The sequence below is a fragment of the Podarcis liolepis genome, assembly GCF_965112155.1.
Source record: "Podarcis liolepis genome assembly, chromosome: 7".
Classification (NCBI taxonomy): domain Eukaryota; kingdom Metazoa; phylum Chordata; class Lepidosauria; order Squamata; family Lacertidae; genus Podarcis; species Podarcis liolepis.
In genome coordinates this window covers 12319338-12335280 of record NC_139561.1, presented here as the reverse complement: position 1 = coordinate 12335280, position 15943 = coordinate 12319338, and the positions used below count along the sequence as shown (strand labels likewise).

Genomic DNA, 15943 nt, shown 5'->3' with positions numbered 1-15943 from the left:
ATGATTCTATGAAGGCCAGAGAAGGAAAGAGGGATTAGGCCAGAACTATGAAGCAGAGATAGAGAGCACACAGGAGAATAGGCCGGGGTGGGGTGGACAGAGCCTACCTTTTTGTTGTCCACCACTTTCCGCACGTAGATGGTGGCCTGGGCATACTCTCTCAGGTCCCTCTCCTGCTGGCACAAGAGCCCTTCTCTGCATTCTGAGCACAGCTCTGGAAGGTTGGGGAGCAAAGAAAGGAGAAAGGCCGATGAACTACCAGCGGGGTCTGTTTCTACAAAGACCAAGCACTTTGGGCAATGTCACTAAACCAAGAACAACCACAAGCCTTTATTTACTTACACACACACACAAAAAGTACAGATCTTTCAGAGGTTATCTTCATTTCTTCTTCTTCACGTACAGTGGTACTTCGGGTTACATACGCTTCAGGTTACGTACGCTTCAGGTTACAGACTCCGCTAACCCAGAAATAGTACCTCGGGTTAAGAACTTTGCTTCAGGATGAGGACAGAAATCGTGCTCTGGCACCACGGCGGCAGCGGGAGGCCCCATTAGCTAAAGTGGTGCTTCAGGTTAAGAACAGTTTCATGTTAAGAACGGACCTCTGGAACGAATTAAGTACTTAACCTGAGGTTCCTGTGCTGTAACAGAGAACTCAATGAAGGCTGGGATATCCCAGCTGGAAGAGCATGAGATGTAATTCTTTTTACAGTGGTACCTCTAGATGCGAACAGGATCCGTTCCAGAGCCCTGTTCGCATCCTGAAGCGAACATAACATGCACATGACGTCATTTTGAGTGTCTGCGCATGCGTGAGCGGTGAAACCCAGAAGTAACACGCTCCGTTACTTCCGGGTTGCCGCGGAGTGCAACCCAAAAATGCTTTTCCTGAAGCGTATTCATCCCGAGGTATGACAGTATTTATTTCTTTTTTCTTTTGATAAAAGTAATAAGAATAAATAAATAAGAATAAAAATGTGCACCCCACCCCCAATCCATTCCATTGTAACTATCCAACCTCCCAAAATTTCAACACCTCTTGTGATGGTTTGACCCCTTCCCGTGTTAACAGTACCAAGTCTACAAACACCTTCCATAATTTCTCCTGCGTATTCCCCGTCTTACCTTAATGGCACATGCTAATTTATCATTAATAGCTACATCCCACACCTCTTTATACCATTCTTCCATTTTATATTCTACTTGCCCCTTCCACTTCCTAGTTATCATAATTTGTGTAGCTGTCAATAAATTTGTGAGCAAGTCCTTCACAGCCTGTGAACCTTCCACTCCATTGTGAAGTGATAATAATGCTACCTCAATATGGCTTACAACACAGACCAATACCAAAATCCTACAGCATACAGTATATTCTGTATTGTATAAATTCAAATTCATGTTATTATTATCCATTACCATTTGATTCCTGTAATAAAGGAAGTAGAAAAACAACTAATAATGAAATAGCTGCAATAACAGGAAACCAGCATATTATAATATACCTGGTTCAAATCCGAAGTGGGTTTTGGGTACATGCAGAAATCTTGTCATCCCATATTTCATCGATCCTGAATTTGCTTCTAGTTATACTTTTTTGCATTTTAAGGTGTCTTTTGTATTGTTAGTCGCACCAAAAGCTCAATGAAAAATCACTATAAAAAATAAAATTCTAAAGCCGCTAGGAATTTTACAAAAAAAACCTGCTTGCAGCTTATATGTGAAAAAGGAACCAGCCGCAAATATATATATATACTCTGGCTCTACGAAAAGGTCTTTGTTCCATCTCCAAAGCACAGGGGTTGGGCGGGAGAAGCTGTCATCTCTGAAGCACAGCAGCTGCCTGAAATAATTTTTGGCCCAACGCTCACATAATGCAAGTTAATGGTCTTGTGCACAACCTCAGCATGGAACACAGCCCAGGCAGCCCGGGCATGTCTGCAGGTCATCTAAAAATAAAAGTGGAATACCTGAGCTTGCTTGCAGCCACCTGCAGAAAAAGCGAATGCCAGAACCCAGTGGGAAGAGCACAACATAGTGTGGAGTTTGCACAAGCCCGTGACTTATTATTATTATTATTATTTGAGGTGTGGGAGACAGAGGAAACTTGCTTGCTTACTCACCAGGTTCGGTGATGAAGAGCGGTGCTTCGGGGCTGGCGTCCGCGGGCTGTCTCCGGATGACTCGAACGGCGTAGTCCACCACGAACAGCTTTTGGATCTTCTCCCACTCGCTGGGCCATATCAGAGCTATACTGTGCAAAGAAGCAGAAACATGCTGCCTTCCTTGGAAAGGGGAGGGCAGCCTCCCTCTACCCGCAACACTCCAGACCACGTGCATCAAAAGCAGCAGGGAAGTTAAAGAAGTGCTTTCGAAAAGCCTCAGCAAACACCACCCTGGTTGGTTGGTTGGTTGGTTGGTTGGTTGGTTGGTTGGTTGGTTGAATGAATGAATGAATGAATGAATGAATGAATGAATGCAGGCTGCTTGCCCACGTGAGCCTCATTCCAGAGGTGGCTGCTTGCTATTTATTCAGAATCTTGAGGACTAGAAACCTGCTTTGTTTTTAAGATCAGCAGCAGAGCACCTGCCTCACAGGTCCCAGGTTCTATTCCATGCAGCATCTGCATGTAGGGGCTGGGGGAGGAAAGTCCCTGCCTCAGACCCTGGATAACCCTGCCTGCCAGTGCAGACAATACTGAGCTAGACAGGCCAAGGGATCTGACTCAGTAGAGATGGCAGCTCCTTAAGTTCCTATGCTGGGCAGCCGCGCACTGAACTGCAACCCATGCAAATCCACCTCACTGCCTGCATCCCTTACCCCCACTCCCCACCCCACCCCCCCAAAAAGATGCAACTACTGAACGGAAGCAACTCACAGTTTAGAATCGTCTTTGGTCATGGAGGCAAACGTGAACATCAGGCCGCCATGTGGACAGAGAAGATCCCGGTTCCCGATCGAGGAGACGGGGCTGCAACGTGTAGGCCGCCTGGTTGAAGGTCAGAAGAAGAGGCAGAGATGGCAGGCATTGCATAGCAAAAGCCATTCTGACAAGCAAGAAAGTAGGGTTGCTACTTTCAATTTATTTTAACCAGACTAGAAAGAGGGAGAACGTGTCAGTGGAAGCAGAGCAGCCTTCCAGCTCTAATAAAAGGGGGAAGGGTCTCTAAGCTCCTGTTTGCATGCAGAAGGCCCCTGTTTTCAAGGACTAGCAAGGGAGATCTGGGGCTATGAAACAGAAGCTGTTTCACCCACTAGTCATAATGGCACCTGGCTGGGCATGTGGACCTTTCGTTTGGCCCAGCAGCCACTCTCCCTTTGCCTTCTCACCTCACAAATTTCCTCCATTCTTCCACGAAGAACTTTGAGACGACGTACAGCTCGTCCACCTCCTGAAAGACAGTTGGCCAACTTTTGTGAAATTCAGACTTTCAGGGAGTTCCTTGTTCCCCCGCAGAACGTTATGTGGAGGGCATGAAAAGAGGAAGACTTCAAGGGCTGCTTCCAATAGCAGCCTTTCCCCTGCCGATTTAAAGTTCTGCCCCCGAAAACATTGGTTAAAAGCTGCTGCCCAGATTAAAGTTTTCAAAAAAAGCCAAGCAGCATTCATCAGGCTTCCTGAGAAGGCTGTAAACAATCACTTGTAACCGCGGCCTGTAGTTTGGGTTTGTGGGTCTACTTAGGGGAGGCTGAATGCATGCAGGCAGTGATGCCGCTCCTGGGCATTCAATAAGACTAGTCTTACCTGCCCTGGAGCCCTCCAAGAGTTCTCAACTACAACTTCCATCAAGCCAGCCAGGGCTGATGGGAGTTGCAGCCCAAAATATATTAGGGACAAGCTACTTAACCTCGGGCCTTCCTTTGCCCAGACGACAGCGTGTTCAAGGACAGTCACAAACTCTGGATTAATGATCTTCACCACAGGCACTACTGCCCAGACGCAGAAATGGAGAACTGGTTTGGAGGCTGCTGACTGGATCTCTACAATGCAGCCGAGACGCAGCTCCCAGGAAAAAACCCTTCAGGGCCAGAGACAGAGGTGGCACCCCTGACTGATATACACGCATCCCCCCACTTAAGCGGGGGGGGGGGGGTATGTTCCTGGACTCTGCACACAGAATTTATTTCATGGTGGCGCATGCAAATGCAGTTGCGCACAAGTGGATACACATAACTGGGGCATGCCTGTATATTATATGTAGTTTTTAAGTTGATTTGGGTGGTTTTTATTTGGTTCCAAACTGCATTGTTTCACGTCATCTGCAAGCCACCTTAGGAACTTTTGAGTGAACGGCAAATTATAAACCTAAATAATTTCGCATTGTTATGGGTTGTATTCAACTAAGTCCTACTCACAGTAAACCCCCTGAAGTTAATGAACATGAGCCATGTCCATTAAACCAGATATATTTGTAAAAATATTTGCAAACCATTGCGTTTAACTTTGTGGGGGTGGTGGTTTACAGCACTAAAAAGCATAAAACCACACAATAAAAAGCCACGTTAAGAAACAGAACTCAGTTAACCATTGTGGATGACTTCTTAATTGCCTGCATTGGCCTGGCAGGATAGAAGTGGTTTCAGCAGGCATTTAAAAGTGGACACAGAAGGCAGAAGGCATCCTCTGGATCTCTAGAGGCAGAGAGTTCCACAGGACTGGGCTGGTGTGTCTGCTCTAAGTAGCAACGGAAACAATCCATCATCTACCAGTCGCCATTGTGAAAGCACTTAAGAGGCTTTTGATGATTAAGCAGTCTACATACAACATATATATCTGTGTACATACATATATTGACAAGAAGGTGACCATAAGTAACCTCTGCCGCTGCAACTATATATGCACTCATTCTGAGACACTCACACAAGCAGCCCACCCTGCTACCATGAACTCCTGGTCTTCCTACCTCTGGCCAGCTGCTGAGGCAAGGCCGGTTTTTGTCCTGGAAGAGGTTGGGGAGAGATGCCTTCTGCTCGCCAGCCATCATTTTGTGGAGGGCCTCATTCTCTTCCCCTTCCCGTTCCAGAACCTGCAGAAAAACACACATGAGAGTCACTCCCCATCCTGATCGAAAGAAACTGGGGGTGAGGGAGCTATGTTTTTTGTTTTACGGCATTGATTCCCAAACTTTTTATGGGGTGCGGGGTCCCTGGTTCCATAAACTCATCCCCAGTGCTGCCTGCCCTATAAAAAACCATTACTCAGAAGAGCGGTTGGCACGACCCGCTAAGGAACAATTAATTGCACATTCATTCAAAATCCAGCTAAAACTGTTTCGTTTAAGGAAATCAACAAAACTGATGGACTTGCTCCAGAGATACCAGTCCGATAGTCAGGTCCATAGCCAACATATCCCCACTGCGGCCTTGCCTCTTGCCGACCCCCTAGAAAATCCCAGCACCCCCAAAGAGGTGCTACCACCCATTTCGGGAAGCGCGGTCTGAAGTCAAGGGTTGTGGCAACAGGGCCTGCGATTCTTTGGCTGCAGGGACTGTGTGGTGGGGAGCAGTCTTAGGAAATACTGAGCTAGGGTGAGCCAACTCAGTCGTTTCTTATGCTCACATCTCAATCAGCCCTTGCTTTATTTCTAAGCACCATAGTTGAGTGGCAAAGGACCTGCAGAAGGCCTGAGGTTCAGTCCCTGGCATCTCCAGGGAGGAGAGCCCTGGATACTGCCAGTCAGTGTTGACAATACTGAGGTAGATGAACCAATGAGGCTGCTTAGGGTTGCTTCCTACGTAGCACAAACAGACCCAGAACTGTCCTGCAGGCATTGGTCACACCTCCCCTGCTCCCACTAGGGCTCATTTGCCTGCAAAATTTCCTAGTGTTTGGGTTTCTGGGGCATTCTTGGACACAGATCACACTCCGTGTGAGGCAGGGAAAAGACAACCCAGACACCTTATAGAATCCCAGAATTGTTGGCAGGGACCCCCCGGGGTCATCTAGTCCAACCCCCTGCAATGCAGGAATCTCAACTAAAGCATCCATGACAGGTGGCCGTCCAGCCTCTCCTTAAAAACCTCCAATGAAGAGGAGTCCGCCACCTTGCACTGAGAACAGGAGTCTTTGCTGTTTGGGAACTCAGGGGCATTCCGGAAGTAGCGCTGCAGCTTCTCCCAGGCTTCTCCGGAGACCACCCTCCTCTCGTTCTCCGATATGCACAGGTTGCCTGCGGGAGGGGAGAAAGCCGCCAGAGAAATGCAGTTGGCTCGAGCAAAAAGAGGCGCATCCTCAATTTGAGCCCCCCCCCCTTTAAAACTCCCCTGGGTTAGCCGCCAAATGGGTCCCCAATGGACGTTGCTTTTTAATATGGAACAATTGCAAGGTTCCCTTTTGAGCAGCTTTCGGCTGCATGCTTCCTAGCTCACGGAGCTGGCAGGAATCCTGGGGCAGATAGGTGAGAACACTTCAGGTCCAAATTGCTCCATTAAAAGACCAAGCACCCCGGAGACCAGTTTTCAAAGCATTAACCCTTCCCTACACACGCTTTCTGACAAGTCCCCTGGGAGGAGGAACAGTTGCCGGAAGCAGTGGGGCAGGAGAGGAACATTCTGTGGAGAAGGACCATGGGTTCAAGTAGGAGAGCAGAAGCCCCCAAGTTCAATCCCCAATGGCAGCAACTCCAGGTGGGCTGAGAAAGATTCTGTCTGAAAACCCGGAGAAGCTGCTGTCAGTCAGTGCAGACCAGTGTTTCCCAACTCGTGCCTCCAGCCGTTTCCGGACTACAATTCCCATTATCCCTGATAACTGGGGGTGAGAGGAGTTGCAGTCCAAAAACAGCTGGAGACCCAGGTTTGGGGAACACTGGCGTAGACAAAAACAGACAGCTTGATTTGCTCCTTTAAAAACCAGTCCTTTCTCAGTACCACGAGGGACTGTAATCTTCCTTTGGAAAGCTTTCCTGCCTGAAACCCATGAGAAGCTGCTGCCGGTCTGTGTAGACAACACTCGGCTAAGATGGGCCAATGGTCTGATTCAGTATAAGGCTGCTCCTTGTGGTTTTTAAGGGAAAGTAGCGCCAAAGAAGAAAGCCAGGGCCATCTAACCAAGTTGGTATTTAGGGTGTGGGGACTTCCTGTCTGCTTGCAAAGGGAAATGGCGACGCGGTGCGTGTTGTCCACTTAAGAGACGACCGTTACCGGGATTTCTGGGCGATTGGGGGTGAGTACCAGGGTTAGGCACCCCACAAAAAAAACCTCACGGATAGTGAGGCGTCAAGGGGACCAGCTGGGCCAATGGTCTGATTCAGTATAAGGCTACTCCTTGTGGTTTTTAAGGGAAAGTAGCGCCAAAGCAGAAAGCTGGGGCCATCTAAAAAAGTTGGTATTTAGGAAATTCAAGAGAGATGAAAGGCCTTCTCACATACCAAGTAAGTTCACTACGGAACTCACCCGCCGCAAGATGCCGTGATGGCCACCAATTTGGATGGCTTATAAATCAGAGGATCAGGTGAATTTGTGGAGGATAGGACTATCAATGGCTGCCAGCCACAATGGCTATGCTGTGCCCTCCACAGCCAGAGGCATCAATGCTTCTGAATGCCAGCTCCTGGAAACCACACAAGAGAGTTGCTCTTGTGGCTCAGGGGTCCTGCTTGTGATCTTCCCAGAATGGGCATTTGGTTGGCCACTGTGTGAGAACAGGATGCTGGACTAGATGATGTGGCCTGATCCAGCCTATTCCTAGGTATCCCTTTCCCACCCTGCTCTTATTCTAACCAGAAAACACATCAGCATCCGAGGCTCACAGAGGAAGGAACCACCACATGAAGCCGCTGGATGCAAGCCAGGACCAGCCTCCCCCTCTTCCTGCCCCCCAGGACTCCTTGCAGAGCACACCTATTCCTGCCTCCGTTGCAGAGCAGGGAGCCTGCAAAAAAAAAAAAAGGCCCATCGTACATTAATAATTTGCTATGTGCTTGGTAAGGAGCCGCATCATCTCAAGAAGGCCTTCCGCTTTCCAGCACAGCTCCTTTCTGTGCAGTCTCTAAGGTTACAGGGCAATTAGGGAGACGAAGCTGGCAATTAAGGCGGAGGAGGAGAATACGCTTTTGTTTTACCTCCTGCTCCAGGGGCGACCCAAGCGCCAGGAAATGGGTGTGCGCCAAACGCAGGGGCCAACGCAGTCGCTGAGCCTGCAATTGCTTGAGATCTGGGAGAGGAGCACGCTAAGGGCTTCCTTAGGCTTCGCTAATTGCCAGAAGCAATGGCATATGCGGAGGCGGGCACATGCGCCTTGACTTCTTAAGCAAATTACCTTTCTGAAGGGCATCCTCCAAAACAAACACTCGCACTGAGATTATGTCTTGTTCAACGCAACCCAGCTATAAAAGCGGTAAGGGAGTAGGAGGCATTTGTATGTGAGATTCTCTCATTTTACAGCCACAGAAAATGGCCTGGGCCTACACGAACCTCCCTGGGTGCTAGCATCCTTGGGGGAGCACCTTCTCTCAAAAGAACATGAGCCTTCTGGATCTGGCCAGTGGCCCGTCTAGTCCAGCATCCTGTTCCCGCAGTGGCCAAGCAGATGCCTGTGGGAAAACTAGCACACAATACTGAAGCACAATACAGTAGTGCCTCGCAAGACGAAAAGAATCCGTTCTGTGATTCTCTTCGTCTAGCGGTTTTTTCGTCTTGCGAAGCAAGCCCATTGAAGCATTAGCGGATTAGTGCTATTAGAGGCTTTTAGAGGCTTTTAGCGGCTTATCTGCTGATCGGATCAGCTGATAAGCGGCTTAGAGGCTTAGAAAAGGGGGGGGGAGGGGAAAACCCCTGCAGGAACTCGCAAGACATTGTCGTCTTGCAAAGCAAGCCCATAAGAGATTCGTTTTGCGAAGCACCTCCAAAACGGAAAACTCTTTCGTCTAGCGAGTTTTCCGTCTTGCGAGGCATTCGTCTTGCGGGGCACCACTGTAGCACTCTCCTGGGATACAGGAGCATTGCCGCCACCAAGCGAGGTAGCAGAGACAAGCCATCGTGGCCTTGAATCTGTCTAATCTGATCTGGGTGTTATCAGTAAAATCCAGGATTCTGCATTCCTGGTGTCAGGGGGAGAGGGCAGCCCAGGATGCAAACTGGAAGTCCTCTCACTCCTTTCTGGACACTAAGAATCGGCTCCCTCCCCACCCTGCTGAAACACATGGGTATTTTAGGGAGGTCGGTTTTACCCTTATAGCAAAGCACTGGAGATTTCCTACCCCACTGGAAACTGTTGTTGTATAGGACTAAGTAGGGTGTAGCGGTTCAAGCAGTGGGAAGAGCCTAGGTTCAAATTTGCACTTAACCGCAGGAAAGCTCATTGTGTTTCCTTGGGGCAGCCTCTTTCTTTCAGCCAGTCCTGCCTTGCAGGGCTCTGGTGATGAGAACATTGCAAAGAGGTGGGTGGAGAACTACACATGCCACCCAAAGCTTATCTGAAGATAGGAAATAAACACAGTACATAAAGGTAAAGGGACCCCTGACCGTTAGGTCCAATCATGACCGACTCTGGGGTTGCAGCGCTAATCTCACTTTATTGGCCGAGGGAGCCGGCGTACAGCTTCCGGGTCATGCGGCCAGCATGACAAAGCCACTTCTGGAGAACCAGAGCACCGCACGGAAATGCCGTTTACCTTCCCGCTGGAGTGGTACCTATTTATCTACTTGCACTTTGACGTGCTTTTGAACTGCTAGGTTGGCAGGAGCAGGGACCGAGCAACGCCAGCTCACCCCGTTGCAGGGATTTGAACTGCCGACCTTCTGATCGGCAAGTCCTAGGCTTTGTGGTTTAACCCACAGCACCACCCACGACCCAAAAATACAGTACATAGTGGGGCATATATGTTAAGATGAGTTTGCTGAAATTTCAGCAGCTGGCACTTGCTTTGTATTTTTTATTTTAGAAGCGGGGTTTTTTAATTGCATTTTCATGCTGTCCACTGCTCTGTGCTCCCATCAGAGTAAGGGCAGTACAGAAATGGAATCAATCATTCAAACAGACATTTGAAAAGCTGCCCCAGCCCTCACCATGGGGGCAGATGATGTCCTCGTTGAACTTCAGGTCCTCTTCCTCCCGCTTCTCGGCAATGGATTCATCTGAAAAGCAAGGAGAGGATGCCACAGAGTGAGAACAGGAAAAAACCTAGGCCTCTTCTGCAAGGACTCCATTTGAGGAATGCTCTTCCTATAGAGGTTTGCCTGCTGCTTTCATTACAGATCTTTAGTTTCCAGATGAAAACATCCCTCTTCAAACATGCCTTTGGGCTGTTAAGCAATCTAAGGTCTTTTATGGGGGGGGGGGTTACTGCCTGTGATCTTTGCATGAACGTCAATATATAAATGTAATTAACAACAGCAGCACGCCACAGCAGATGCTGAGGTTTACATTACTGTGTGCTCCCAATGGCCTCCTCAAGTGAAAGGAAAGGATTCAGGTGAACAGGGTTTGCTTCCCGTGTTTAGAGGCATTTGCCACACAACTCCTGAGACACAGGTGATCACTCAACTGCTCCTGTCTCTGAACTGGATGATGGCTGGACTCGGATGCTGTTAGATCCCGAGGAAAGGGCTTGCCCAAAGGGCCTCAGCGCACGAGAGGCTCCACAGTTGATCCTGTACTCTTGAGCTGGTGAAATCTGGAACGTGGAACCCCTCAAGGACGAATCATTATTATTGGTAGAGCAGGAAACCCTTAATCACAGGGTCACGGGTTCAAGCCCCATTTTGGGTGGAAGATTCCTGCGCTGCAGAGAGTTGGACTTAGATGCCAGGCAGGGAGGCTGCAAAGACGTGTGTGTCCATATAAGGGGGAGTGGGGAGGCAGAGACAGGAGGCTACCTTTGCTTTTGGCATCACCGTTCATCCTGCCGTTGCTCTGATCGGCATCCTCGTCCGGGTCATCCAGCTGCTCCAGGGCCAGCTGGCGCCAACTCCGCAACGACGATTTCCCAACCCAAAACCCGTCGTTCCTGAAAGGAGACAAAGAGGCAGCTCACTGTGAGATCGTTTTCTTTAATACAAACTTCATTGAAAATTTTAAAAGCACAAAGTGTTCAAGCACGTATGCAGTCATCCACGTGACACCGAAACAGACTTGGGAAATCTTTTACATTACAGATTGAGTTCCCATCCACTGGGATAATTTCTCCATAGTGGCCATTGTCACTGAGACAGAAGGGAGTTTACTGTACTATTGCTTTAAAAAATGCTATAAATCAAGGCCATACCGAGTCAAACTCATATTTCATTTTTATTCCACTTATCATAACTCGACTATCTGGTTCTGCGGCTGTGTGTCTGGCATGGCACCAATGGTTGGAATGTCAAACCACCACTAGGAAGGACTGGAGTTCAAATCTTGCACATGAAAAAATTATCTATTAGTTGCTTCAGAGGTCTTGCAAAGACATATAATTTCCCCCAGATACGTTTAAATATTAAACAGCCTAGAAATGCTTTTAAATAAAATGAATGCAGCTATTGATTTCAAAGCCACTTGCTCTCTTTACAAAAATGTCTTCAGCAAAGTATGCCCCCCCACACTCTCAGCCACACTCTGCACACTTGAAAAGGGGACTTGCTTACCCTTTGACGGTCACCTTCAGCAAGTTGGAGACAGTTTTGTAGTCCTCGTTCAGCTGGCTCTTCAGCCGCAGGACTCGGCACCTTTCCACCACACAGTCCCTGCAGAGTGCTTTGACTGAGGAGGAAGAGACGAGCAAAAAGACTGCCATCATCCTCAGTACAATATCCCTTGCTGTGCATTCTGGGCAAGTTGTCCTTCCATAGGGCAGGGCTTAGATCTAAAGCAGCTGAGACGACGACGCAGCCTCCTCCACCCCAAACCCAAACACCTGCTTCATCCAGCTTCCTTTCCCCTCTTTAGGCTGCCATCGGGGAATGTTTATCAGACCCTTTAAACTTCCCTGGTTTTAACAAGCAGTTAACCTTTCTCCTGCCTGTAGAACAGGAGACATAGGGACATAGCAAACTGCCCTATACCAAGCCAGACCATTGCTCCATCTAGCTCAGTCCTGCCTACACTGACTGGCAGCAATGGCTCTCTAGGGCTTTTGGCAGAGTGTCTCTTCCAGCCCTACCTAGAAATAGGGATTGAACATGGGCCTTCTGCTTGCCCGGCAGATGCTCCCCCACTGAGCTACCAGTGCCCCTTCCACATCCCACAGAGGAGAACTCTGTTTATGACTACCCAAACTAAGGCTTTCAGCGTAGCAGCACCAGCACTTGGGAACACTGTAGGCAAGCACCTCTACTGTGTCAATATTTTGACGTTTGCTGCAAAGCTTGTATTGCCACATGTGGTTAGAGAGTTAGTCTGATTCTGCGTGGGTCTTTTTTCCTGTATCTCTGGGGCACCTCCAACTACGTTTTACTCCAGGCAAACCTATCAAAATGAATGGACCTAACTTAGCCGTAGCCATTAATGTCAGTGGCTGTACGTAAAATAGGACTAACCCCGGACAGAACTCTTTGAGATGCTTTAACACTCTTACATGCAATTTAAAAAAAAAAACAAGTTGGCAGCTTATAAATGCTATTATAACTAAGTGGCAATTAAAGACATTCCTGCCTGGAGGAGAGGGATGGCGAAGCGCTTTGTGGAAAGGGGAAACCTCAGCCTGAGAGTGTCAGCTTCACTCTCAGCCTTTGCAAATCAGCTTCTCTTGGGTTTAACAGCTTTCATCTCGAGATTCAGCCCTGAGAACAGCAGGAACGAACTGGAAGGAACGAACTTGGGAGGGGGAGAGGCATAATTGAGAGGAAGGTGAGTTTACCAGCCAGGGCAGCAAAGAGCTCTCCCAGCTGCAGAAAGGCATGGGACCAGAAAAGAGTGTGGCGTAGGCATTTGGAGGTTAACACATGTGCTGCAAAATAGATGTTGCTGGCACTCTGCCACTTGGAAAGCAGTATAAAGAGGAGGTGGTTTCAAGGGCGTGTGCTCGTTGTTGTTAACCCGTCCATTCACCTCCTCTCTTTCCAAATAGTATGCACTTTTTATCACCCGCAATCGCATGCTTTAATTTGCCCTATTTAAACACTGTTGTTTTGCCCCAGCCACAGGATAGGTTCCCTAAGGAACAAGTGGCTCCCGTTGCTCACATGTCCTTTCCAGGAAACACTGTGCTCCTTGGGAGCTGACTGCTAAGCCAAGGAAATTGCAACAGCCTGTGGAATGTGGAATGGTTCGAGTGTGGGAATAGCAGGACCCCAGAGGAGAGGGTTTAAATCCTGTCCCCTCAGCCATGAAACTTACTGGGTGAGCTCTGGGGCCAGTCACTGCCTCTCAGCCTAACCTACCTCACAGGGTTGCGGTGGAGATAAAATGCCACCTTCAGCTCCGTGGAGAAAATGGTGGGATATAAATTCAATAAACAAACAATCAAAGGTTATGGAACTCTAGCAAGAGCATAAAAGCCCTGCTGGGTGAAGCCAATGGCCTATCCAGTCCAGTCTCTTATTCTCAACCAGGTGCTCGCTATTGGAGACCTGCAAGCAGAAGAATTCTCCCCTCCTGCAGCTTCCAGCAACCAGCATTGAGATGGATTTACTGCCTCCAACTGTGAAGACAGAGTAGCCATCGTGACTGGTAGCACCTCTAACAAGGCAGGGGGGTCCAACCATTACAAGGAGGCAAAGGTGGCGAGGAGCTAAGCCATGGGTAGGCAAACTAAGGCCCGGGGCTGGATCCGGCCCAATCGCCTTCTAAATCTGGCCCATGGAGGGTCTGGGAATCAGCGTGTTTTTACATGAGTACAGTGGTGCCCCGCAAGACGAATGCCTCGTAAGACGGAAAACTCGCTAGACGAAAGAGTTTTCCGTTTTGGAGGTGCTTCGCAAAACGAATTTCCTATGGGCTTGCTTCGCAAGACGACAATGTCTTGCGAGTTCCTGCTGGTTTTTCCCCCTCCCCCCCCTTTTTCTAAGCCGCTAAGCCGCTTATCAGCTGATCCGATCAGCAGATAAGCTGCTAAAAGCCGCTAATAGTGCTAATAGCGCTAAGCCGCTTATCAGCTGATCCGATCAGCAAATAAGCCGCTAATAGCGCTAATCCGTCAATGGGCTTGCTTCGCAAGACGAAAAAACCACTAGACGAAGAGAATCACAGAACGGATTCTTTTTGTCTTGCGAGGCACCACTGTAGAATGTGTGCTTTTATTTCAAATGCATCTCTGGGTTATTTGTGGGGCATAGGAATTTGTTCATATTTCCCCCCAAAAATATAATCTGCCCCCCCACAAGGTCTGAGGGACAGTGGACTGGCCCCCGATGAAAAAGTTTGCTGACCCCTGAGCTAAGCTCTCCTGTGACATGCTCCCTTCTGGGGCTTGGCTTACCTGTCAGCCTGGGCCCTCCTCCATATCTCTTGTAGAAGTAGTCAGCGACATATTCAGAAACCCTTTTGACGGTGGGTATTTTGTCCGGGTGCAGTTTTCCATGAGAGCACAGGCAGGCCGTGTTATCGATGGGCTTGGGGGGAGTCGACTCATCCAGCCACTGCTGCAGCCATTCAAGAGACACGAAGTCATAGGGGCAGCCTGGAAGGAGGAGGAGGAGGACAGGAGGGCTGGGGTGGGGCATCAGCGCCACAAGCCCTGTTTGCTTGGGCTCACCAAAAGTGTCTGCCTTGACCCGGTGAAGCTTCATGATCATACAATCCACCCCCTGGTCAGCAAAATCTAAACAATCTAATCTTCAACTTGGCAAGAAACAAACAAACTGGGTTGTATCCAAGTCTGCCCTACTCAGAGTAGACCCATTGAAATAATTTATAGTTGTGATTCTTGCATTGGAGGGGGTTGGACTAGATGACCCTTGGGCTCCCTTTCCAACTGTACAATTCTATGAGTCTATTAATTTATATCCCTCCCTCTCTCCCTATGTAGTCTAGGGTGGAAAACAGATGTAGCTTTTGAAACAAAAGCGTAGCAAGCACTTTGAAAACAGAATGAAACAACATTAAAAACTATTACAGATAACATCTAAAATAAGTTAGTTTTTAAAAAACCCTAAAAGCAATTTGAAACAGTTAAGAACATCCTTCCATCCAATGATCCTAGGGTTGCCTGGAATAGTATTATGCAGCCATGGAACACATCTGGATAAACAGGAATGTTTTAAAATTCCTCCTGGAAGGGAGTAATGATGGAGGCAGGCACACCTTGCTAGGGAGGGAGCTGCACAACTGGGGAACCACCACTAAAAAGGCCACATTGCGGGTCAGCACCAACCAGGCAGCTCTGGAAATTAGTGGACCCAAGTTAGTCTTGTCAGTTAATTTCTACGGGCCTACTCTGCTTAGGGCTAACACAGACTGTGAAAGCATAACACTTGTGAAAAAGGACAACAACCTGAACGTCAGAAAATTAACTCCAGCACCCCACCCTCAGAAGGCCCTCCAGCTATTCGGGGGGTAAAGCAAGAAAGGGGCTTAGGCCACTGAAAATGTAGCTACATAGTGATGTGTGCGCTCTCTCTCTCTCTCTCTCTCTCACACACACACACACACACTCCCAGAGCAAAACAGAGGCTCCATCGGCCCACCCACATCCCAGCTGCTCACTTTCTCCCCTGCACTGAGCCAAAACGAGGATGAAAAACCTCAGCCCATGGATGCATGAAGGAGCAAGCCATGCGTGTGACTGCTCCCTTAATGTAAGGTAACTCCATGCAGGTGGAAAACTAGTGCAATTACAGTGAAGATTGGGCTAGACACACTCTTTCCAATATACAGCGGTGCCCCGCAAGACGAACGCCTCGCAAGACGGAAAACCCGCTAGACGAAAGGGTTTTCCGTTTTGGAGCGCTTCGCAAAACGAATTTCCCTATGGGCTTCCTTCGCAAGACGAAAGCCCATAGGGAAATCTCCGGGACAGCGCGTCTTCCCCACTGTCCTCGGACCTCCTCCGAAGGCTGGCGGTGGGGTGGAGAGACCTCCTCCCACCG

At 48.7% G+C, this 15943-nt stretch overlaps 1 protein-coding gene across 3 annotated transcripts in view; it reads right to left on the bottom strand.

Moving 5' to 3' along the window:
* Positions 1 to 15943, bottom strand: part of USP48 (ubiquitin specific peptidase 48) — a 39715-nt gene that overhangs the window by 7475 nt on the left and 16297 nt on the right. The window contains exons 12-21 of one of the 3 annotated variants that reach the window (XR_014528745.1): positions 14335 to 14535; positions 11564 to 11678; positions 10817 to 10947; positions 10007 to 10075; positions 6047 to 6171; positions 4906 to 5028; positions 3332 to 3393; positions 2880 to 2990; positions 2124 to 2249; positions 108 to 214 (exon numbers count right to left, since the gene is read on the bottom strand). Coding sequence is in view for 2 of the 3 variants with exons in the window: in XM_083514625.1 (XP_083370751.1) it covers positions 108 to 214; positions 2124 to 2254; positions 2880 to 2990; positions 3332 to 3393; positions 4906 to 5028; positions 6023 to 6171; positions 10007 to 10075; positions 10817 to 10947; positions 11564 to 11678; positions 14335 to 14535 (1199 nt within the window). In the remaining variant the exon portion in view is untranslated. Of the gene's footprint in view, positions 1 to 107; positions 215 to 2123; positions 2255 to 2879; positions 2991 to 3331; positions 3394 to 4905; positions 5029 to 6022; positions 6172 to 10006; positions 10076 to 10816; positions 10948 to 11563; positions 11679 to 14334; positions 14536 to 15943 lie in introns of all 3 variants that reach the window. The other 2 variants (XM_083514625.1, XM_083514626.1) reach the window with 2 other exon arrangements.